At 53.0% G+C, this 23,295-nt stretch overlaps 5 protein-coding genes across 5 annotated transcripts; all 5 read left to right on the plus strand.

Annotated features, from left to right (window-relative positions):
• Positions 1–486: 486 nt before the first annotated feature.
• On the plus strand, positions 487–1,624 carry DSM5745_01440 (uncharacterized protein; the record flags this gene model as incomplete). The annotated part of the gene is made up of 2 exons (XM_026743456.1): positions 487–1,495; positions 1,554–1,624. The coding sequence occupies 2 exons, from the start codon at positions 487–489 to the stop codon at positions 1,622–1,624; spliced, it is 1,080 nt and encodes a 359-aa protein (XP_026609301.1).
• Positions 1,625–2,675: 1,051 nt separating this feature from the next.
• DSM5745_01441 (Rcd1-like cell differentiation family protein) lies at positions 2,676–4,026 on the plus strand (the record flags this gene model as incomplete). The annotated part of the gene is made up of 4 exons (XM_026743457.1): positions 2,676–3,156; positions 3,211–3,366; positions 3,426–3,801; positions 3,849–4,026. 4 exons carry the CDS (start codon positions 2,676–2,678, stop codon positions 4,024–4,026), a joined length of 1,191 nt encoding a protein of 396 aa, XP_026609302.1.
• A 924-nt stretch (positions 4,027–4,950) lies between these two features.
• On the plus strand, positions 4,951–7,665 carry DSM5745_01442 (putative PHD finger domain protein; the record flags this gene model as incomplete). The annotated part of the gene is made up of 5 exons (XM_026743458.1): positions 4,951–5,163; positions 5,207–5,304; positions 5,366–5,585; positions 5,636–6,481; positions 6,526–7,665. 5 exons carry the CDS (start codon positions 4,951–4,953, stop codon positions 7,663–7,665), a joined length of 2,517 nt encoding a protein of 838 aa, XP_026609303.1.
• An 11,661-nt stretch (positions 7,666–19,326) lies between these two features.
• Positions 19,327–20,884, plus strand: DSM5745_01443 (HMG-box domain-containing protein; the record flags this gene model as incomplete). The annotated part of the gene is made up of 3 exons (XM_026743459.1): positions 19,327–19,494; positions 19,548–19,604; positions 19,670–20,884. 3 exons carry the CDS (start codon positions 19,327–19,329, stop codon positions 20,882–20,884), a joined length of 1,440 nt encoding a protein of 479 aa, XP_026609304.1.
• Positions 20,885–21,840: 956 nt separating this feature from the next.
• DSM5745_01444 (DNA replication protein PSF1) lies at positions 21,841–22,700 on the plus strand (the record flags this gene model as incomplete). Its single annotated transcript, XM_026743460.1, has 3 exons — positions 21,841–21,867; positions 21,957–22,504; positions 22,607–22,700. The coding sequence occupies 3 exons, from the start codon at positions 21,841–21,843 to the stop codon at positions 22,698–22,700; spliced, it is 669 nt and encodes a 222-aa protein (XP_026609305.1).
• Positions 22,701–23,295: the final 595 nt, after the last annotated feature.

Here is a 23,295-nt window from a genome sequence, read left to right on the forward strand (position 1 = left end):
CGAAGCAGGGTCCAGTCCAGCCTCTAATTTCTAAATAAATCCGGAAATCTACGGTGTAGAATTGGCCATAGTAATAATGGGGAACTGTCGCTTGGCCGTGGTTGGCCTGTAATTGCGGTGGTTGGGCTTTGTATACCACTTGCATGAGGAGGCTGGGAGGTTCGCCCGCAGACTCGGCCAGGGCACGACAGCAAGCCTGAGCTCCGACAGTGCGACACCCCTCCCAAGTCCATCCCTTCGTTTTCTTCTCCTCTTTTAGTTATCGTCATACTTTCCGCGTATCTTCAAGATAATTCTTTATTCTCTCTGTCGTCTCAGGGAGTTGTTGCTCGCTGTTGATCGCAGCCGCAACAATCTAGGGCAGGTTTCTGGAGCGACGGAGTCAGAGTGTCTCGGGCCCTGCAGCCAACAATTGCAGCTGTCAGAGCATTCCTACCTACTTCCATTCCGATCGTTTGAAATCGTCGGGCTTTTTCTATATTAGCCATGCATACCTCGCGATTACTACAATCTGCGATATCGATCTTCGCATTACTGGGTCAGGCTCGACTCGCCGATGCGACGCCGTTAGGGCCGAGCGCTGAAGGAGTTTCGCTCGAACAACGATCTTGCGACAACCCCTGTGGCTACTACAGCCAGCTTTGCTGTGCCTCAGGCGAAACATGCACTACAGACGATAAAGACCAGGCGGTTTGCTCTTCGAGCAGCGAGTCCAGCAGTGGAAGCGGCAAATGGGAAACGTATAGCAGCACCTGGGTCGTGACCGAAACAGACGTCGAGACACGCACATCGGTATGGAGCAGTTGGGTCGCGAGCCCGACGGGCGGTAGCGGGAGCTGTCGAAGTGACCTTGGTGAGAGTGAGTGCGGTAGCGACTGTTGCGATGCCTCGCAAGTTTGCAACTCCCACAAGAAGTGCGTTCTGGCGGCCACCACCTCAGTCTGGGCGACAGATACTGGAACCGCCACAGCCCCCGTACGACCGACAGACTCGAGCACTGTTACCAAGACCGCGACAACCACTCAGGCTTTCGAGACGCCAGTCACCACTGATGGATCGCCAGCGCTCGGAGTGGATGCTCCGGATGACGGCGGCGGCTTGAGCGGCGGTGCGATTGCGGGTATAGTGATCGGAACACTCGCCGGTGTATTCCTTTTATTCCTACTGTGCCTCTGCCTGTGCGCACGAGGACTCCTCAATAGCATCCTCGCCTGCTTGGGCATTGGACGGAAGAGACGGCAGGAGACGACATATGTGGAAGAACATCATTCGCATCACACGCATCGGCCTGGCCGCACGTGGTTCGGCACTCGCCCGTCTGGGCCTCCGCACGAGGACGAGCATAAATCAAAATGGGGCAAACTCGCGACTCTTGGAATCATATTCGGTGCAATTGCGCTTTGCCTCGGGCTGAGAAGAAAGGGGGACCACAGCGACGAAAAGAGCAGCACCTCTTACACGTACCCAAGCTATTATAGCTATTACACCAGCACGAGTAAGTGCCCTCCTGGTCTCATTGAGGGTGGATCATCCTGCTAACTGTTCATAGCGAGCTCGAGCTCAGACCGACGGACTCGACGGAGCAGACGATCAGGACGATCTAGGTCCCGGGCATAACGATTGATGACGACACGGTGAAGTGGCCGACATGATTCCACGATTTCTTGATATGATTCGACCTCTCTTCATATATGTGAGACGACACGACTGATGTACTTGTTCGACTGCCTTTCGATGGCAGCTCCCCTCTGTTGCAAAATACCTGTATTATGAGCAATGACTTTGATGTGTTGTATGTTTCCTTTCGCATTGATGTTGCATGTTGATACGCCTTGACTGTAAATAGCTTATGATGAGAATGTGAATACCCCTTACCAGACAGTTTCTTCACCAATGGTATAGATAAAGAAGCAATATGACATTAACAGCAGGCAGCCCGGTTTTTTCAAGGAGTATAGTCACTCCGTCAAGCTCCTGATATCGGAAGGACGTCGGAGCAACGCAACAACGCAGGCACAGGAAGGGCGCAGTTGGCAAGGGAGCTGCAAGTAAGACGCACCGAGTCAAGCTGCTACCACCAAGGTAGGCACGGGGTACCTAGATGGATACGAATACTGCACGTAGCTCTGTGCCAGCCATGCATCTGTCAGAATAACCCGTGCGTTGCGTGTAACAAGCTCGGGCCTCGACGGTTGTAAAGCTGGGGATATTTCAAGTAGCTCCACGTTCCCGAGCAACAAAGCAAGCCATTGAATCTGAAGTGAAAGAATTGGCCAGATATACTCTGGACTCTGCCCTGGACCTGAGGAGATGGATTAGGCATGAGTGGACGACGCTAGCTTGAAGCGTACTGTATCTGAGTCAGTTGAGCCCCCGGTCGGAACCTGCGTCTCGCCGTCTCCCCGCCTCCCGGAGCCCGAACCTCGCTCGCCTTGATCACCGTTTCACATCCAAGCCAACCTGACCCTCTCCCACTCACTCGCTGCGAGTGTCCCCCCTCCATTCACTGTTTGCAACCCGGCTCGGCATATCAATCAATGAATTTTCTATCGCCTTCAGCTCACTGACAACGCTTTCTTCCCCCGCCCCTCCCTACCGTCAATTCGAATTTTCCGGTCGGCCAGGGCCGATTGCAGCACTTACGCTCCTGAGGACTGATCCTTCGTCGGCCCGTCATGCTCCAAACGCAAAGCCAGCACGTCTTCACTCACCAGCATCAGTACCCGCAGGCTGATGCCGCCTGGTTGCAGCATCAACAGCAGCAGCACCAAGCCCAGCACCACCCGCACCAGGCCCAGCAGCATTCCTCGCTGGTCACTCAGCAGCATGCCCAGGTACAGGCCGCCGCCGCCGCCGCCCACATAGCTCAGCAACAGCACTACTCGAGAATCGCCATGGCCAACCCCAGTGCCTTGAACAGTAGTGCCGCGGCGAACAACTCCACTCCGGGAGTCGGTGCTGGGGGCGTCGGCGGGGATGGCGCGCTGTCGAGTGCGATGTCCATGATCGATGGCGGAGTCAGCGATGAGAACCGGAAGGTCTTTATGTGGGTTGCGGAGCTTCTCGACCCGGCTCGCAGGGAGGCTGCTTTGATGGAGCTCAGCAAGAAGAGAGAACAGGTGCCGGAGTTGGCACTCGTCATCTGGCATTCTTTTGGTAAGGTCTTTTCGATCAGGCTTCCCATCTCACCCGCTGACCTGATACTATTAGGTGTCATGACCGCTCTGCTGCAGGAAATTATATCAGTCTACCCCCTGCTGAACCCTTCACAACTTACCGCTGCGGCTTCAAATCGGGTCTGCAATGCTTTGGCTCTGCTACAGTGCGTAGCGTCTCACAATGAGACTCGCACCCTCTTCTTGAATGGTACGTTGCGGCCCCTCTTTGGTTAGAAACCGCCTACTAACCCTTTCACGTTCTAACAGCTCACATTCCTCTGTTTCTCTATCCCTTTTTGAATACCACATCGAAATCTCGGCCGTTTGAGTACCTACGTCTAACATCGCTGGGTGTGATCGGCGCGTTGGTCAAGAACGATTCGTCAGACGTCATCAACTTCCTCCTCACTACCGAGATAATTCCTCTCTGTCTTCGGATCATGGAAACCGGTTCGGAGTTGAGCAAAACAGTCGCCATCTTCATTGTTCAAAAGATCCTCCTAGACGACATTGGCTTAGCGTACATCTGCGCGACATATGAGAGGTTCTACGCGGTTGGGACGGTTCTGAGCAATATGGTCACCCAGCTCGTTGAACAGCAGACCGTGAGACTTCTCAAACATGTCGTGCGCTGCTTTCTTCGGTACGTCCTTGCTACTTATCGGTTTAGCTACGTTCTAACATTACTAGACTCAGCGATAACAGCCGTGCTCGTGAGGCCCTACGCCAATGTCTTCCTGAACCCTTACGCGATGCCACCTTTTCATCGGTCCTTCGCGATGACGCAGCCACGAAGCGGTGTCTCGCCCAACTTCTCATCAATCTCTCCGATAATGTGTCCGACGGCGCAGCGGGTGTTGCTATGTAAAAAGTTGAAAAGCATTGTTTCCCCTCGATTTCGATTTCGATTTCTTTGGTATATTTGATACACTTACGACTTGCATGGGACGGCTCCGGCGAAATGGTTACAAGGCGCAACTGCGGTATACATGCATGACGGGAAAAACGAAAACCCCAAAAACAACTGAAAGAACTGGGGATACCAGCATGAGCAGGGGGCGATTTGTTTGAATGAGAGATCAACAGCAATGGTGTTCATCAGCATACTGGGCTGGGTTTGGTTTCTTGTTGGCCAGGGTTTGCTTTCTTGTGATTATTTTTTTGTTCTGCCTCATCTTCCGGTCACCTTATTCCCCTGTTTATCCATCTACACACTATTTCTTATGGTCATCATGGTACATGGCTGTTTGATGGCGTGGATATTGATATGGACGGCGCTCTGTTTCTGTTTCATTGTCCTCTGGTCTTTTTCCGCCCTCCATATGAGTGAAATAGACCTGTGATGCGAGATACCAAGATCTAGTTATGTGTTTCGTTAGTTGGCTGAGACTCTGGTTCTTTAGTCGCAATTGATCATACCTCACCTACTCTCAAATACAATTGTATTACCTCCCGATCTCTTCAGTGCCTCCCTAAGCTGCTCTGTACTTTTATACTACGGTTATACTACGATATACTCTCAGCGCTCTCAGCCTTATCGTAGGTCACCTGACGGGCGGATCTCAACGCGCCTCCCGGAGATTCTGTGAGCTCATCCGTTCTTCTCGCCTGAACACGCCCACCTGTTGGAGTGAACCATTTTCTGATTTTTAGGATCAAAACGGCAATTTTGCACACCTTTGCTCTTCTCTCATACCTCTAAACGTCATCTTTCCCGCACGTTGTCGAAAGCTCAGGTTGTCCGAATTTTGCCCCTGCGCCGCGGCGCCTTTTTAGGTCTCGAACCGCGCCCATGGTATCGCGAAAGCGCACCCGCTCCGAGGCGGACGCTGCCCCGGAGCAGACCAAGCAGCCACACGAGGAGCCTGGCCTGTTAACGCAGCTTCGGAACTGCTGGGAGTTTGCGAACCTGATGCAGTATATTGCGATCTTTGGGAAACTCATGAAAATCGACGAGGATTTTGGAATTGAGGTACGCGACTACGCCGGCCCTAAGATCGCTAGCGTACGTGTAATGTATCGCGGGCTGACATATTTCGCGTCTTTAGGACCTGGAAAACGAATGTCTCAAGCCTGGTCCTTCGGAAAAGCTCTTGGAGATTGGACTCTGCCTGCTCAAATGGGTCTCGTCGCATCGCGGCCTCACGTACGTGCACAACCCTGTATTTGCGACTGCCGAAGCTTATAATTGTCTTTTATGGCTGCAGGTTCGATAACTTCGATGAATACACGCGACGTCAGTACAATGCGAAAGCTTCACATCTTACGAACCCCTTCGGGTACGACGAGGTCCCGAATAGGTTTTTGGATTTCGATGTATTCCTGAAGCTGCGCGTCCTTCACCAGCTTACCGTCTGGACGTTCTGGAACCCCGATCGGATCCGTGATAAGATGCCGGAGCAAAGGGAGACGGATCAGTTACAGTGGGTGAGTATTGCATCTTCGCGCCACCTTGCGACGCAGGCTGACGGACGCAGCGTATTGAAGAAGTTGGATATGACCGACAAGGCCGTTATTACTACATTCTAGACGACAATAGACTTTATCGCCGCACCGATCCTCCCCTTCCTCCCCCGAAGCCTGCCAAGTCGAAGGCAAAAACAAAGAGAAAGAACCCACGAGCCGTGAGAGCATCCAAGCGGAGAAAAGTCGCCAACGCGGAGTACGATGAGGAGTCAGAGGAGGACAACACCGAAGTTAATGTCGACGTTGAGAACCCTTACGCGTCGATGAAGTGGGAGTGCATTGCAATTTCGCTGGAGGACTACCAAAAGTTTCTTGATTCGATACGGAATACGAGGGATGCAGATGAGAAGGTACTTCGGGACAGAATTGAAGATCAGGTGCTCCCGATCATTGAGCAGGAGCAAGCGGCCCAGGAGCGACAGAAGGTCAAGCGCGAGAAAGAGCTTGTCAACCTTCAACTCCTTGCTGGCGCTAAGAGGTCTAGTCGCCTTGCCCAGAAGAGCGAGAAAGAACGGCATGAACGAGAAGCCATTGAGGCAGCTCAAAAGCGGGAGGAAGAGTTAGCGGCCGCTCGCAAGGAGGAGGACCGGTTGAAGAAGATGGAGAATGATCGACATTCACGTATCATGACTCGCGAACAGCGGATCAAAGATCGTGAGAGGAATCGCGTCCTGCATGAGGCTGAGCTGGAAAGGATCGAGGAGGAGCAAAAGAAGCTTGAAAGAGGAGAAAGCCGGATCTCCGAACGTCAGCTCAAGGCTGAATTGGAGAAGCAGCGAAAGAACTTGGAGGACCTCTCTCAAGAGGATGAGTGGATCTTTGATTGCTCCGGCTGTGGCGTTCACGGAGAAAACATTGTAAGTCTAACTCGCCAACACCTGTGCTTTGCTAACGTGGTTAGGACGATGGTTCCCACAGTGTTGCCTGCGAGAATTGCAATGTGTGGCAGCACAGCAAGTGCCTTGGAATCAAACAGGAGGAGGCCGAGCGCGAGGACTTTCATTTCGTCTGCCGGGATTGCAAACGCCGCGAGGAGGATGCAAAACTCCCGAAATTACCGCCGCTTAAATTCAAGGTTGGCTCTTCGCCATCCAACGCCGATGGTAATTCTGAGACGAAAGCCATTCCACCTACGAACGAAGAAGATGCGGTCGTCAATGGGTCGCCCTCAAAACAACCTTCCCTACCTCAGCCTACCCAGCTTCCGTTGCCTACTTCTCCTGAACGCCGACCTCAGTCAAATGCGAGCTCATTCAGCCCGTCGCGCGCTCCATTCTCCCCTTCAAAAGGTGTAAACGGCGTTGCTCCTTCTCAAGAGCAGCCGAAGCTGCCTCCGATTCACCAGTTTGTCCCTAACGGCCGTGGCCCGCTTCCTCCCGCTCCTTCCTTCGCACAACGACCATCATCCTCTCACTCGATCCACAGCCCGACTCTCCCGTCTCCTATCCAAAACAGACCCTCGATGTCACCGACGCAAGGCAATCGCGACGTTGGTCCTCTGGCGGGATTCCCCCCCATGGCTTCGTCCGACGGTCCCGTCCCAGCTCCTACGCCATGGACGCCGTATGGACAGCATCAGACTCCGCGTCCCAGCACCGCCCACCAGGCTTCATTTTCGTCAGTCCACAGCGGGAATGGATCGTTCGTAGCGACACCTACCGCCAACCGGGCATCGTCCCCCCATTCTCATCATCTGCTTTCCGGCCTTAGTCCTACCAAGCCCTCGCCACGGCCTCTGACTGCCGGAGGCATGGCGGGAGCACCGATCTTGCCTCCAGTACAAAGATTAGAGCCAAGCCCGAAGTTGATGGGGAGGAGTTCGCCGGACGCGCCGATCCCGCCCCCAGTGAAGTGCATGACGCCGGAGCAGGAGGAGCGCAGGCAGAGAGAGAACGCGATGGGTCTACACGGCCATCTGTCGCAAGCTAATGGTCAGCATGCAATGTCGCCGTCCATCAATCGCATCCCCCCGCTGGAGCCGTCGCCATTGGTTCCGAAGCCCGAGCCCACGCAGCCAGGCATTGATAGTTCGCGTCCATAGATACCACATCAGCAGTTGAACCATGTTTCTCTAACCGACCACTTCATTTCCACTACTTCTTACGTTATTGATTCATGAGCTGCAACATTGAACAAAGCCCGCCAGTTCGGATACCTATGTGGGTCCAGTCACGCATCTGGTCGGATATACGCGCTCCCCATCTGGTCTGGTCTGAGGTCTGTGCTCGTCCGACCATGCCTCGGAAACATTAGCAGCGACAAATCGGTGAAGCTGTTTCACTGATCGGAAGCAGTGGGTACGCCCGTGAGGTTAATTGAACGACAGCACTTGAGACATGACGGCAACCTCCCGCTGTCTCAAAACTATCGATTTGATAGACGATTTTGTACGATTATCATCTGGTATGGGTGGATCTCTCCACGGATTGGATGTGATGTTTACTCCTTCTTTGCCTGTCGTCAGCTTATCTCGTGTCGCCCCATTTTCGCTTTTGACTTCTTCCTCCTGCACGCTTGGACTTTCAGTCAGTCAGTTCGGATGTACTAAGAGTCGGATTGGGACGGATGCATGCATACACTTCTTTATACACAAATGGGTACAACGAATCGGATAGGATCTCGGTGCAGCAGTTGGCGTTGGTCTGGTATGGTTTGGGAGCTGGAGTTCGCATACATGAGACACCTATACCTGATAATCTAGTCTCCCATCAATATCAAGGTCTAATATAAGGCCTTACCTGATATATTCCCATGTATACTCCCTTTGGACAATCTGAACCTAGTCCAGTCCACCCTCCTACTCAACATCCAACCCTCCCAGAAGGAGAACCATGCGCTAGCACGCACCACTAATGCACCATTACTTCTCAATCCCTGCAGAAGCAGTAGCCCCCGCTGGCGTCACGCAGGATAATCCTATTATCATGTACGACTACGGAGTCGCTAGCCCCCACTGCCTTGGGACATGCCCGCAGGACTAATCCCATTGTCCGTAGTCCGCACAAGCAGTGCTAGGCTGCTAGCACTTTAGGCGCATAGCAAACAAGCTCCAGCTGCAGGATGCAGGATGCAGGACGCAGCATGCACATTGCACAGCCGCCCATCTCGCACCGCACCCGCCGCCGCCGCGTCGACGGGCGGCTTGCTTACCCGAGAGTGAGACTCGAAACGATGGCTCTGTACTCCGTACTCCGTACTACTACTCCGCAGTCTCGTACTCTAGCGCGGCGTGAGATTTCAATTCGGGCTGCAGGGGGACAGGCGGGGCGCGGGGTTTGCCGTCTGGGTGGATGGAGCCCGTTGCAGGGGGCTATCCCAGGCGCGTCCGGTGCAGTGCATTTTCGGTATTGGTAACGACTAACGAGATACCTGGCTGTGGATTTGGATAGCTTGGTGGGTGGTGTCGAGGAGGGAGTGTGGGAGGCGAGAGGAGAGACGTATGGTCGTCTCGGATGCTTGCAGGACTGACCTGCCGATGCGATGGATGAAGAGTGAGACGGCTTAGTCTAGGTGGAGCTGGCTCCGATGTTATGCCCCAAGGTTGCTACCTATCCGTATTGCTACTGCATTTGGAGGCCCTGATGACGCTTCGAGACAAGGATGGGGTAGGTGCATGAGGAACCACTGTCAGTGCACCGAGGACGACAAGGCTCAGCAAGATGCCGACTCCCTTGTTGACAAAGGGATCCAGTGTTGGACCTAGAGCGTAACTAGTTGTGGTGTGGTGAGCAGCAAGTACATCTCTACGTCAACGAGTAGTCTACCATAGACTCCTAACCCAGGACTGACACGTCCGATAGAGCGCTCCGCATGCAGTCCCAAGCCCAAGCCCTAAGTCCCCAAGTTCCGTACCTAATCCCTGCATATACTCCGTATCCCATCCGCCATTCCGAGTATAACCACGGAAATATACTCCACCGGTCCGCGAGAAGACAAAGGCAGAGCCCTGCATGAACCCCTTCCCGTCGCTCTCCGCTTCCACCGCTTCCACCCAATAGCGCACCCTCTTGTGTATCCCAATATACAGTTTGCGGAGTAGACGCACTGTCAGCCGGGAGTGGTACGACCAAGGAAAAAAGAAAAAAAGCTGGCGGAATGGGTCCCGGTGGCCGGCTTAGACAATGTCTCTGTTTTTCGGGAGGCTGCACAGATTTCGGGCGGCTGCTTGCATGCAGCAGATGCATCATGCAGCAAACCTGGGGCGTCGTTGCTTTTAACGAGTCTCGCTCTTGGGCTTTGACGAGCTTGCCTGAGCTGATGTCAGAGGCTGATGTCTTAAGTCCCGATGCCTTGAAATGCAATGTCTTATCGAGCACACATTCTGACCATGCTTCGGTCTTCTTTGGGTCGTTGGTGGTACTCGGATAACTGCATGCATGTCCTTTGGCTCTTAGCCCCAGCCTATAACTGATGCTGGGCTCGATGCTGCTCGAAACTTGAGACTAGGGCCGAGTCTGGGTCCTCGCTGCACAGGGGCGAGCGAGACTGCGGGGAGAGAAGAAGCCGGACTAGGCTAAGCAATCATGCAGGCAGCCTAGCAGGGAACATGTTGCTTAGCTGGGAGGTACATGCATATGCATCCTGCAGCTGGCGCGAACTAGATATTGAGGAGGCAAGACAACATAGGCCCCAAATAGTCCATATCTGGCATGTAGCTTCGGTCCTTGTTGCAGTTGAGATGTTGTGTTAACCGCAACGCTCAGAGACTATCTACCCCTGTACTTTAGTCTGCTTGGTGACTGGGTACGCGTTGGCAGGTTCTCGGTCCTGTGCGTATTTCGAATTTACGGGCGAAGCGGTAGCAGCGACTCGTGCAAGGGGGAATACTGTGCTCGGCAGCTCGACACTCCTCAGCAGATATGGAGTGATATGAGAAATATATATGCAGAATATCGGATGCTAGCCCATAGGCAAATGCCGGCGTCTATCTTTGCTCCTGTCACATAGTAATGCGAGGGACGCCTCGCTAGACGTTACTTGATCGCAAATCAGAAGACACTGTTTAGAAAGATAGACTTACTCGCATACTTGTATAGCGGCAGGACATAGTACAAACTTCATCGCAGATCTACTCCGTAGAATGCATAGCGATATGCTGAAGTAATGCAGTAAATATGCATGCACTATTCAACCGCCAAGAAGGCGCCAGCGAAGTCCCGAGTACAAGTACGATGCGTGCTCCGTACGCACGTAACGTAGTACAGAGTACATTCTACAATCACGGTTAGTGAGTACGCAACTGGAAACGAAGATGGATTACCGTGTAGAGACTAATCCAAAAGCCACTGAACTCACGACTGAATCACAGAATCATCACTTCCCGATTTCTAGGCAGCACTCGTGATGGCATCTCCTTTTCCTGAGGCCGCCATGGCCAAAGTACTCTTACGGCCGTAAGGAGTGGGGACCGCTGGAGAGAGCATCATCATCGACATCATCCATCACAGCGGGTCCAGTCCACGGATCCGGCGAACCTTGGCCAGGCCCAGCGCAGAATCGACGCTATACCGCATTGAAGACCCCGGCCCGAGGTCCATCGGCGGAGTTGGCAGCGATCCGCCGATGCCCCGGACCACCGACTTTGGGTCGTGATTGGACTCTTGGAGAGACAGCCTGGACGGGAGGCGGGAGTCCATCTCCGCCTGCTCTGCCATTGCCCAGTGATTGTAGCTGGATGGACAGCTCTCTGAGAATCAAGCAATTGGATTTGGAATCAGCCTCCTCGGTGCGCACTTGGATTCCATTCTGGGAATGCGTTGGACTTCACTAAGGCCGGAATTGAGCCCCGTCTCGACTGGACAGTCTAGAGCAACCGAAGCGTTCGTCGCTCATTCCTGCAGATTGAAGCTCGATAAAAGTACTATGGGGTTGTTGTCCTATTTTCTAGGTCACCCTCAAGAAAGTTCAATCGCCAGATAATGGTCTTTGCGATAGGATGGGGAGAACTCGGGCAATTGGTGTATCCCTATGGAGTGCTGCAAGGTTTGCACTTGACAGGCTTGACAGGTTTCTAGCCGTTACTTTCATAGCTCCCGTGAAAGAGCGGATGAAAGAGCCTGACAAGTGACAATGGTTGTCATCTCGGCTACAGACAATCGCCTTCAGAATCCTTGGGGGATCGAGGGCCGCACACCCTCAGTGGACAGTGACAAATGAGAGGCTTATGGGTCCAACATTGAAACGAGGGCTCCAACGTTAATCAATTCGTCCAATCATTTTCAACCACAGACGAGATTTCCCTCGCTAGTATGTGTGCCGTCACAGCTGTCATAGAACGAATTCAAGGACAGTCTAGCCAGGGCAAGAACTGGTTGTGATTTGCGATTTGCGAGTTCGCGAGCTGCGATCCATCTCCACAGTGCGCGCCAGTGGCACAGTCCGCTAAGACCCTAAAGGATCCGATCCGGATGCGTTAGCCCCTTTGCGCCTGTCTTCCCCCGAATACCCGACCTGCTCATGCATTACTTGGAAGTTAGTGATGTCGTTGACTTGCTGATTAACTCGAAACAATCGGAGACTTCGGCCGCCACCGACAGCCACTCATAGCCGGCTGATCATGGCGAAAGATCGAACCTAAAACTGCCCACATTGTCAAGTGTGTGATCCGATGAGGTTCGGTGATTGTCCGTATCTCAAAGTACGTTCCAGGCTTTCTATCACCTGCCCATCACAGGCGCTTGTCTCCAACAGTAGAGCGATGGGGTCTCGTATGGCGTTGGAGTAGGTCCGGGGCCTCCGGACAAGCTGAGAATGACAGTCAATTTCAAGATTCCTTTTGAAGGTTTATGGCACTCAGCCGAGAAGAGTACGGAGTAAGGTGCTTACTTCGGGAAAGCCGGCGCGTACCCTATCTAACTCTAATTTCCCAGAAGGAGAGGTTCGTGCGCTGCCTGCGCATTGGTGCAGATGTCAGGCGCGTTGCCCAGGAAGGGTAAATCAAGTATACCGCCAATTAGGATCCTCACGCCAGCGCAACTGTCGCTGCATCGATTTCACAGCGCGTAAAATATGCGAATACCCGACGCACAGTGCATGAGCGTGTTTCATGAGGGTGCTTGACAGCTTATGTACTCCATCTTCGTAGAACGTCATCTGATAGGCATACGGAGGACGCGATGATCGACGCCCGGCAGCGGGATCATTTCCCTCAACAAAGAGAGAGCTGATATGACAGCGACGAGCGTACGGGGAAGCTATCCCCCGCCTACCTACCCGCTAGCTCTCAGCTTCTCATCGATAACAATGCTCCATTGACAGCCAGCCATGAATCGCAGGTCGGTATCTACGGAGGCGATACCCGTCCATGAATATGGCGATTATTGAATATGACAGACATAGATCGACTGCATGCAATCAACGACATTCTACAAAACCGTCCTGAAATCGATAGGCGGTGTTGTCCGAATTCCGGCCTTATGTCCGTTGGAAGTAGCCTTGCTGGAACTCCGTTATACGGAGTATGAGTGGTCGTCAGCGTCCGCTATGCGCCGGCAGATCTCCATAACACTTTTCGAATGTCATTATTACCGTTGGGTAAAGTTAACCTCTATCGCTCCAAGCCAACCACAGGCCTCGCAGGGAGCGTGTGTTGGTTGGAACCATTTGCGAGTGTGTACCGCTTGGCTGGAGCTTGAGACCCATAGCATCACGAAAGCCGTTAGAACGAACGCTAAATAGGCGTCTGATAGGGGCTCTATGGAGGATATGGGAGGCAGAAGCCAACGTGACCGAGATGCTATGCGGAGACTGGAAGAAGGGTGCGGCCAACTACCAAGTGCGATCATGAGCGGCACCAATGAGATCGAGCAAGTGCGGTAGAAGTGTTGGATGTAACGTCTCAGCCGCTGTTCAGCCTGACCTGCTATGGTCCATGTCTGAATGCCTGATCCCTGCCTTTTGGCTTGAAAGGTGCAGCTTTTGAGTCATTCGGCGACACTATCGGTGTAGAGAGTTCTTGACGCCCATAAAAAATGAGCTCCTCTCCATTGCAGCCTGCAGCAACTAGTCTCCACCGACATTCTGCCGCAGACTTGTAAAGCCTAAACGTCAGATCACTGGACGGGCTCGTGTCCACGTTCGAATTTAGGTTATGTCGTAAGGGAAAAACGTGCAGCTCCCTAGGTTGACTTGCTTTACCGCAAGAGCTCGGCTCGTGACGCAAAGCCAATTGCAGCGCCGTTTAATCAGAGAGGCATTTGCTTGATGTCATGTCGATCTATACTGTCTATCTTCTGGGGCCACGTTTGTCACTCGTGCGCGGGAGCCCTCTATTCAAGTAGTGATTTCTGGGAGTAGAGCAACAGGCATGCAGCAACCCGCGGACTTCAGAATCATGGAAAGGGTCGAAGTGCTCTATCATGGCCCTGTAAGTCAACAAGACTCAAGCTCGAGCTTGACGACCGTAGGCTTATAGACAAGCATAATACTCCGTAATAATGTGTTCGGGATCGGGTAGACTTGCCTTCCCCAATCCCAGAGCCTGTCCGATTCAACCAATCTCTGCTTGATACCAGTTTAAATGCATTGATAGGCCCAAGGTCCGCTCTTGCTTACATGAAGGCCACCGTCGGCTATCGCTTGGTCGTGAACCCGATTGGAAAACAAGACTTCGGAGAGATTGAGAGTGCCTTGGCCATATTTTGGCACAACTTCTGGAAGGAACTAGGTCGAGGATATCCCGGGGTGCTGCGCCATATTCTGCCGTGTAATTTGAGGAGTTGGAAGCCCCAAGCCCCAGTATCGTGCTTTATCGCAACTTCATGATCATCGTAAATAGTGACCCTGAAGATAAGAAGACGCAATTTCCCTAGCTGCTAAAAAAAAGCGCTCCCCTGAACACCCTAAAACGAACGTACAGTTCGAGACGCAGTGAGGCGCAGCTTTTCAACCACGGGAATGGCTCTAGACGGAACAAAAGAAGGTGGGAATTGTAAGTATTCTTAGCCTCTCTAAAACAGCAACACTGCTGTTTCAGTAACAAACTATCTGGAGACAGACAAGACGATTCAAGGAACCAAGGTCAGATGCCCTGAGAGGGGTCGAGAACGGCAGGATTCGAATACTCGACGCCCTGGCGCTGTCAGGCTGTCAGCCGAGTCGCCGACCTTCCACGAAGTTTCTCGGATTGATGATCAGAGGGGACCGTGAGCAGACCAAGGACCGGATCTGGAAAGGTGCATCTGCCTGGCGTGCGTCGAGCGCTCTAAACTTTTTCTAGAACGCCTTAGAAGGTCCAGTCAGCCACGGTTGAGTTGACCTGTCGAGGGATGAAGGGGTCCGTAAGTTGGCGTCCACGGTTGCTATGGGTACTAATGGCAATCGCATCAACCATGTTCCCAGCTGCAGGCTACTGTACGTAACGCCATGACTCGTAATGGTGTGCGTGGCTCTGTATTCATATTCATGTGAGGCAGAGCTGCTCAGCAGGTGGGATCATCGACGCTTTACTGGTACAGAGAAATCCAGTCGGCTCCTAGAAAGCTCCATTATGACCAGTGGGCCGAAATCGGATCTAGGGAGCCTAGGGTTGGTGTGAGGATGAAGGAGTAATCTGGCGATAGGGGCTCAGCACCACCAACCCCGGATAAATCGCTAGACCAACAAGCCAGGAGAATAAACTTTCCCTAGTAGCATGTAGTTCATGCACTTTCTGGCCCAGGCCGTTAGATGAAAAAGAAGAAAAGAGAGTTCTTCCTTTGGCGTTCCAGCGCCGTTCGTGTGCGGTTGATGGAAAGAGGACAAAGAAAATGGCCGCGGAACTAGCTTGGCTCTCTCGTTCCTGCGTAAGTCGTCCAATAATCCAACCTCTCAAGACGTCCATTTGTTCCATATGGCAGCCGCAGAACCGTAGATCATGAATCGGGCACCTGCCGCCATGCATTAACAGTCTCTAAGCCCCTCACAACATTACCACTCTGGTTCACCTGCAACCTCACAGACAATGAACTATCCACGAGGCTGGATTGAGAACCAATGGCATTGAAGCTGGGGATGTTGTAGACAGTTTCGACAGCACGGTATCAGCTCGAAAACCAGGGTGGTGATGTTGGTGCATAGTCGTTCCTCGGGAGCAGTCCGCCATCATCCAACCGCACCCATAGGATCTGTTATCCATCCAAGATTAAACCACTCCTTTCCCGTTCCACTGATCCGGTGCCTTCTGGGTAGCTTGGCGAACCTCCAAAGTTTCAGTGGCTGCCACATGCGGAGGTCCTTCTGTCGGGTCCAATGGTGGTCGCTCTAGGAAGAAGCGGCTGGAAAGTAGTGCACCACGAGCTGCAGGTCAGGAGATGAGCAGTTAGCATACGCATGCAAGGACGGGTTATCTAGCTAAAACAGCAGTCAACAGTTCGCTCCGGACGTGAAGGGCAAAAACACCTGCATTTTCGATAAACAGCCCAGGTCGCCAACAGAACATAGTCCTCATGTCGAGCGAAGGAACTGAAGATCGCGGCCTATACTGCGATGGGTTAGACTGGACCAGGATGACAGGTGCCATGAGAATAACGAGGAGATAAGCACCCCAAGATGGGAAAACAAAGTTCTTGTCGCCAAGATCCTGCCAGGGTCATGCAGCCTGTCAATGTCAGGACGAGGACTTGAGAAACGAATAAAATGTCGACGTTGTCGAGGCGTCGTTGGGAAAGTAAAGTGCAAAGTTAGCCGGGAAGGTGTGAAGCGACCCAGAGATGAGCCATCGAGTTGACTTTGGCCCTGTTGACACTTGTCACTGGCCTCGGAGTTAAAACCCGGAAGTCCACGGGCCTGGAGAGACGGGATCAGTTCGATATGGCCAGCACCCGAGGTCAGGGTAGAGGTACAGGTACTTAGATACGAGGTACTCGGGACTACTTGCTTCCGTGGTCCCGATCTTGTAGTCGGTACGGAGACATACAGACGCAGGTGACCTCTCAGCTGTATCTACCTACGGAGTACAGGGGTCTGTCGGAGCCTCAAGGCAGAGAGGCAAGGCCGCGAGGAAACTCTCCACGGTGATACAGATTGCGGAGTTGGCTTGGCTTGTACCCCGATACCGTATGTACCTATGTACCTACGCATCATGGCCATCCGCGGAGTCGCCAGCTGAAGTGCAAGCCCGACAGGCTGGATACCCTACTGGTCCCCGATTGCCCGATAGTCAATTATGCACGGATGCTTCCACAGGCAGAGCCGAAAGCTAAAGCCGAGAGTAATTGTCACGACTATCTTCGCACTACCATGCTGGGGAAAGTACTGTTAGCAGAGAGATGGGCGCTGCTGGATCGATGATGATCTGCTGGTGCAGTGGTGCTAGCCAGTCTGCGAATGATAGCGCGACCGGAAAAGGGAGCCCAGCCAATGTGCAGCCAATGAGAAGCACATGGCAGATTAGCACGGTGTCATCGAGATGAGCTCCAGGGCTCTTAATCAGCGGGTCCGGAACCGTACCTGTCGCCCAGTTGGGATTAGTCCTTCCTAGTTAGTACTTCTACCTACGGAGGCTAGCACAACGAGCACTGCACAGTCACACACTACCTACAAGCCTCACTCCGCGGCTTCTGTATACTTGGTTCCCTGGCTGAAGTCAGCCATGACCTCCTATGTACTTCTGCCGCGAACTCGGTAGCCATGGCTGCGATGTCAATTCCATGGACAACTTTCTGTTTGGTTTCTCCTATCAAACATGAGCTGCCTGCTCCCGAACCAACTTTTGTGGGGAGGCCCCCTCAATTTCGCCCCTACCTGCCGTCGCGATGGCCGTGGCACAGCACTCAGTCAGTCTAGTTACAAGTTGTTGCAATTGAGTCTGCAGCAGACCTCCTGAGTTTGACCAGCTTAGGGCTCAAGGTGCCAATCTCGTTGCCAGTCTGAGCGTTGGTGGTGGAGAACTGTACCTAGACCTGGGGCGATCGCCATCCGCGCAGAGCTCCACCTCATTTTCCTCCGCCGTACGGGCTTACGAGCTGTCACGAACGGGCGAAAACCAAACCCCGCCCAGATCTTGCGAACTGATGGTTGATTCATGTTCATCAAGAACGTGGACGGGGAGGGAAGTTTGGTTGACGTCCGAAGGTTGCATCCACCTGACGATCTGGGACTCTGGGACGCCCCGCCACTCACTGTCAGTCTGTCACTGTCAGTCAGGACTCAGTAGTCGGGCAGTAGTACAATCCGGTAAGTTCGGGACTCTGGGGAACTTGTATTACTGATGCGATAAGAACCGACAGCTGAGACGAGGCCGATCACCTATCCAGGCTCTGCCGTTCTGATATGCCCAACGCGGGGAATTGTCTGAATCCGGACAACAGTCCACCCCGACCATAGAGTAGCTCCTCTATAACCTCGCAATTTGAGGCAGCATTTGACTTTCTTGGCCGCCCCGATCATTCCGCATCCTCGATGAATTTGCCTGCGAATGGTGATAGGTCTACCTGTCATGGCCAGACCGTCTAGTGCCTCCTGTTCGTACCTACAGTAGGGCCTGGCGCAGAGGATCCACCGAGCGAGCCACAGGGCCATGTAGCCCCGCGGCAGAATCTCGCCAAATTAAGCTGTCACAGCCTCTGTGGGGGGTATTATTAGGTGCTAATTGATAGACCCTGCTCCTGTGCCCTGGTGCGAGTCATCCGCTAATTTAAGACTTGGAGGACTACGGGGTACGGTTTGGGGGAATCAGCAGAGCCGGATCTGGCAAGCAGAGTTTCGCCCCAGAGTTCTAGAAACACAGGCAGGATTCTTCTTCAGATGCTGAATAGATTTGGCACAAAGAGTAGCTCTTCAGGGCCGAACTGGAAACAACCGGTGAAACTGAGGGCCATTGTAGAGGCACGAGTAGGGGAGGGCAGAAGGATGGATTCCAGACAGAAAACGTCTCATGGGCCCAATCATAAAATAGCAAAAAAGAGAGAAAGATAAAAATAAAAAGAGATAAAAGAATTAAAATAAAATCCCAAAGAAAAAGAAAAGAGGCTTTCCCAGCAGTCTGGTAACAGCCTAACTGGACTGGGACAAAGACCAGCCATCGCGAAGACAGAATTAATCCTGGCTGATGATTTTCACTAGAGCAAGTGCTGCAGCAAGATTAGCGTGTCCATGGTTGTGCTGCCAGAAAAACGAACGCCGCATATCTGCACTGCAGTCTTAAGCAGCTTGATATCCACCTCCTTTGCTTCTACAACCAACAGCACAACAACACTCCCTCCTCCTGCCTTTCCATAAGGCACCAATAGCCAGCTCCCTTCTGAATCCTGTCTCTCCGCCTCTTATTGTCTGAGCCTCTTGCTCCCGCTCCCCTTTCAGACTCTCCATCGACAAGCCTCTGTCCTCTGTCCATTGCCATCTCATCGCCCTCCTCTATCATCCATCCTCTATCCTGTCTACTACCTCCACTGCTGTTTTCAGACAGAATCAATCCTAGGTGCCTGATTTCATCCACTCTGAGGTCTGAGTCGTTTGTCTTAGCTGTCAACCGATAAGAGGACTGTTGCCTGTCTCACCTGGTTTCCGCTCTGGCCGGAATCCTTATTTTTCAATTCAACGTCAGGGGCTTTGACAGCGTCATCTCCCACCAACCTCTTCTCTGTCTAGTCATTGACAGACGCAGCCGCCCAGCTTCGCCATCCCAAGACGCGGAGCAGAGTTAGCTCTCAGAGTCGACTAACAAGCAGAACTTTTCTCCCGTGGCGATTTCAACGTCAACAATCCCCTCTCGCGACATAGAATCATGCAGCAGCAACTGCTCCGCAACCCCCCACCCTCTCCTCCTCACTCCAACGACGGCGACCTGGCCTCCGACGCTGATCTATACTCAATGTACGGCACTCCGGAACCCTATGCAGGTGGCGGGCAAGGCGGTGATGAGAGCTTCAGCGAGCAGAGTTCGGTGGGAATTGTAAGTGGTTAAGCACCTTGCATCCTCTACCAAGAACTAACACGATTTGGCAGAACATCCGATATGCGCCCACGAGCGACTATCCTCAGAATGCGTCTCTGCATCATTCGGTAAGTTGTCAGACCCTTCCTGTCGGTTGAGATTCGTGACTAGGCCACGACTAATGCAACCATAGATGATGCACAATGGTGCTCGGGTCAGTACGCCACCGACCGATGACTCGTTTGCTCCTGGGAGTCTTGACTCAACGGCATCCACCAGGTGGTCGTCGCCCGGACGGAGGCAGAGCGCTGCACGAGCGAGAGTATTGAGGTCCCCCAAGCAGCGACGCAGGGCAAAGAACCGCAGTAATACGGAGTCGACATATGCTTTCAAGGAGCCTTTGAGTATCTTGACGGCACAACTGACCCATATCGAGGTCAAGGACATGGACAAACATGTTAACCGACCGATTGAGGAACGCCTGATCGAAGTACAGAAGAAGGACGGGAAGATCCCCAGGCCCATGAACTCGTTTATGCTCTACCGCTCGGCGTACGCTGAGCGGGTCAAAGAATTCTTCAGACAGCAAAATCACCAAGTGGTATCGTCTGCGTCGGGCGTCAGTTGGAATAAGGAAACACCAGAGATCCGGGCAAAATACGAGCGACTCGCGGTAATTGAGAAGAGAAATCACCTCAAGGCACACCCCGGCTATAAGTTCACTCCAACAAAAGACAAGAGAAAGCGTGGGACACTCGACGATACCCGTTCCTTCAACAGTGAGTTCGGCGGGACCTCTGACGGCAGCCCAGCGTCGCGTCATATCAGTCGGCTCAGCACTTTCAGCACCCCCGAGATTAGCAGTGGGTGGAACAGCGGGCATCCGACGCCTCCTGACATGGGCGACCATGGCTTGCCGACAGACTATGGTTTCCCACCTACGTGGCCTACAAGCCATCCTGCCAGGCCAACATCGGGAATGATGCTCACCTCTGACCCTTCGCACTTCATACAACACGCCCCACACCCAGAAGAAATACACTATGCTCCGTCGACAGCCCTGGCTGGCCTACCCGGCGCAGCCCATCACGACCTCCTTCAACCTCAGGGACAACCAGGCGGCCAAGTCGACCCTGCGCTGCTGGACTATCCCAATAGTTCACTGCACCCCGAGGGTGGGAACCATGCCTACGGGCACCCCCATTACCCGGTATGGCAGGAGTCCGGCACCAATGCTTATGCTCCTTTCGAGGCTTCCATGGCACCCAGCCCTAACGGCCTTTCTGGAGCTCAGCCCATGCAACAAAGTGTGGACGGCCAGGAGACATGGGAATCAGGCCAAGCGGCAACCCTCGAGCCCGCTGGCGGTGAATTCGATAGCTGGCTCAACCACCCTAATGGGTACTGATACCCTTCTTCCTGAATCATGTAACTAATGACAAGCTGGATGAACCTGCTGGACTCTGGTACATGAATCAGCTTGTCTTCCCCTCCTTCCCTTCTCTCTGTCTGAACAAACTTGTAATCAAAGTTTCTCGGCAATGAAAACTCGCATGACGGCAGCTTGGGTGGTCTTTGTCTTGCGTACGAACGATGCGTTTTCCTTCTTTTTCAGAGTGATATACCTTCTTCTACTATCTGTTTTGCTATTGTCTTTCCCGTGAGCGCATCCGGGCGGTGGTCTGTTTTCCTTCTTGCCATTTGGGTGGTTATTTCCAGGATTTGTCACATAGAGGTATACCAGTTTAGGGCACGATACTCATCCATCTTTTGACCCTTAATTAGACTAGAGAACCATTCTCAATGTTGTCTTATTCTCCAGAAAGAAAATATAGATCCCTAGTCAATGATAGGACAACACCAGTCGTCTGCTAAGTTGAAGACATGGATTGGGCTGACTTGAGACATTGACGGTAGTTCGGCTGGTACCCCTGGGTAACAACGCCTATCCACGTGGTGACAAGACTGGCCAAGAACACCAAGAAAAGGCGTATCTTGCAGATTTGCTGATGGAGTACAGAAACAAAGAATCGAGGGGATCCCAAGAGCATCAACAAAACCACGATGCCGAGCGCTACGTACCAAAAATCTTACCTCAAGTCACGTGGGTCGCGTTAAAGCAGCGCGACGGACCGCAATAAGGTCGAGACAAAGAGATCCATCAACAACACGAACGCACCTTGACGAGACCAACAAATCCCTCTAGCGGAACCACAGAACGCCTACAGCTAGGTTTAGCCACATCTTCAAAAAGCCCCTCGGCCATTGATCGCTCCCCTCAGTTCCTCGGAAACGCGTCCACGAAGCGCCATAACCACCACGCCTTGAATACCACTGAATCACCGATTACCCATTCCACACACAATGTACGGAGAACTAGGGAATAAACTTGTATGACAGAACAGATTCCAAGCACCCTTCAGCATCTCCGGGAAGACCCCGGGGAAGGATCTAGATTGTGCTAACCAATTCACCCTCAGGTTCAACACGCCAAACGCACCCAATCTCTCGCCCACCTCCCACCCTACCAAACAGAGCTCGTCCGCACGGTCGCCCGCGAAGTCCGCGACCTGGACCGCGACCTCGCACACCTCCTCGCCCCCTTCGAAGGTTCCTTCAACCCGTCCCAAGAACCGGCCGTCGCGTGCGCATTGCTAGTCGACCATCTCTGCATCCGGCGCAACAAGCGCTGCCTCCTTGCCTACCACCGCGTGCGCACAGAAAAGCTAGAAGAGCTATGTTGGAAGGGCATTGATGTGCTGGAACAACAAGCGGCCGCGGCGGGAAGAGATGATGGACAACCGGGAGGGCACAATCCGAACAATGCAGGTCCGCAGGTCGGGAGCGGGAATGAGAGCTCACTTAGTCCCGAGGAGGAAGAGTATTTTCGGCAGTATAGCGACATGCTGGCTACGTATAAGGGGCAGTGGACAGATATCGATCTTACGGGGAGCCTGGAGCCGCCAAAGGATTTGTTTATTGACGTCAGGGTCTTGAGAGATGCAGGGGAGATACAGACGGAATATGGGTATGTCTTCACCGACTCAGCGGCATCTACAGATCTGCATAGTGCCTTGCGTCTGCTTCGTTGACTGTTTGTGCGTCATGCGCCGCTAACGTGTTGTTGCAGGGTGATCAATTTGACGAAGAATAGCCAGCTGTACGTGCGACATGGCGATGTGGAACGGCTGATTGCGCAGGGCTTCTTGGAACGGCTGAGTTGAACCCCAGTAATGGTCTGATGCAGTGTGCTTAGCGGCGGTGGTTACGTACGACGCCAGTTGGAGTTGGGATTGATTTTCGTGATACCCTTGTTGTTTCTGATGCGCTAGGCATACACCATTTGCAGTAGACCGTAGACTACTGCAGACCATCTTCATCACCCTCATTAGTGTGATAGCCAATTTTCCTATGAGCACGGGAATCGGCGCCCGTGCCGGATATCGGTGTCTACATTCCATGACTAAATGCGCGGAGAGCTTGGCTGCTGAAGTGGAGTGGAGGTGCCAAACGCTTCAGCTGCACGTCAAGCAGGTGCGACGTTATTCTTCCCGCACGGGCGCCCTACCGTAGCTTCGTTTCGGCCGATCTCCGACAAGCTTGTAGTTGTGGTCGACTCGGTCTTGTACACAAAGCACTGCAGCCGCTGTCATCCTGATCTCACCTGCTTTACTACACCGTACACAGACACCGGCGCACCTCAATTGACCCTCTCTAACCTCATGGACCCCAGTAGTAGTCTACTAGCACCGACCTCAGGCGACGGACGGGCAGGAACCAAGTGGGCCCGCCAGAGTCCAGAATCCAGAACCCCCCCAG

This window comes from Aspergillus mulundensis (genome assembly GCF_003369625.1).
Source record: "Aspergillus mulundensis strain DSM 5745 chromosome Unknown scaffold_0, whole genome shotgun sequence".
Classification (NCBI taxonomy): Eukaryota; Fungi; Ascomycota; class Eurotiomycetes; order Eurotiales; family Aspergillaceae; genus Aspergillus; species Aspergillus mulundensis.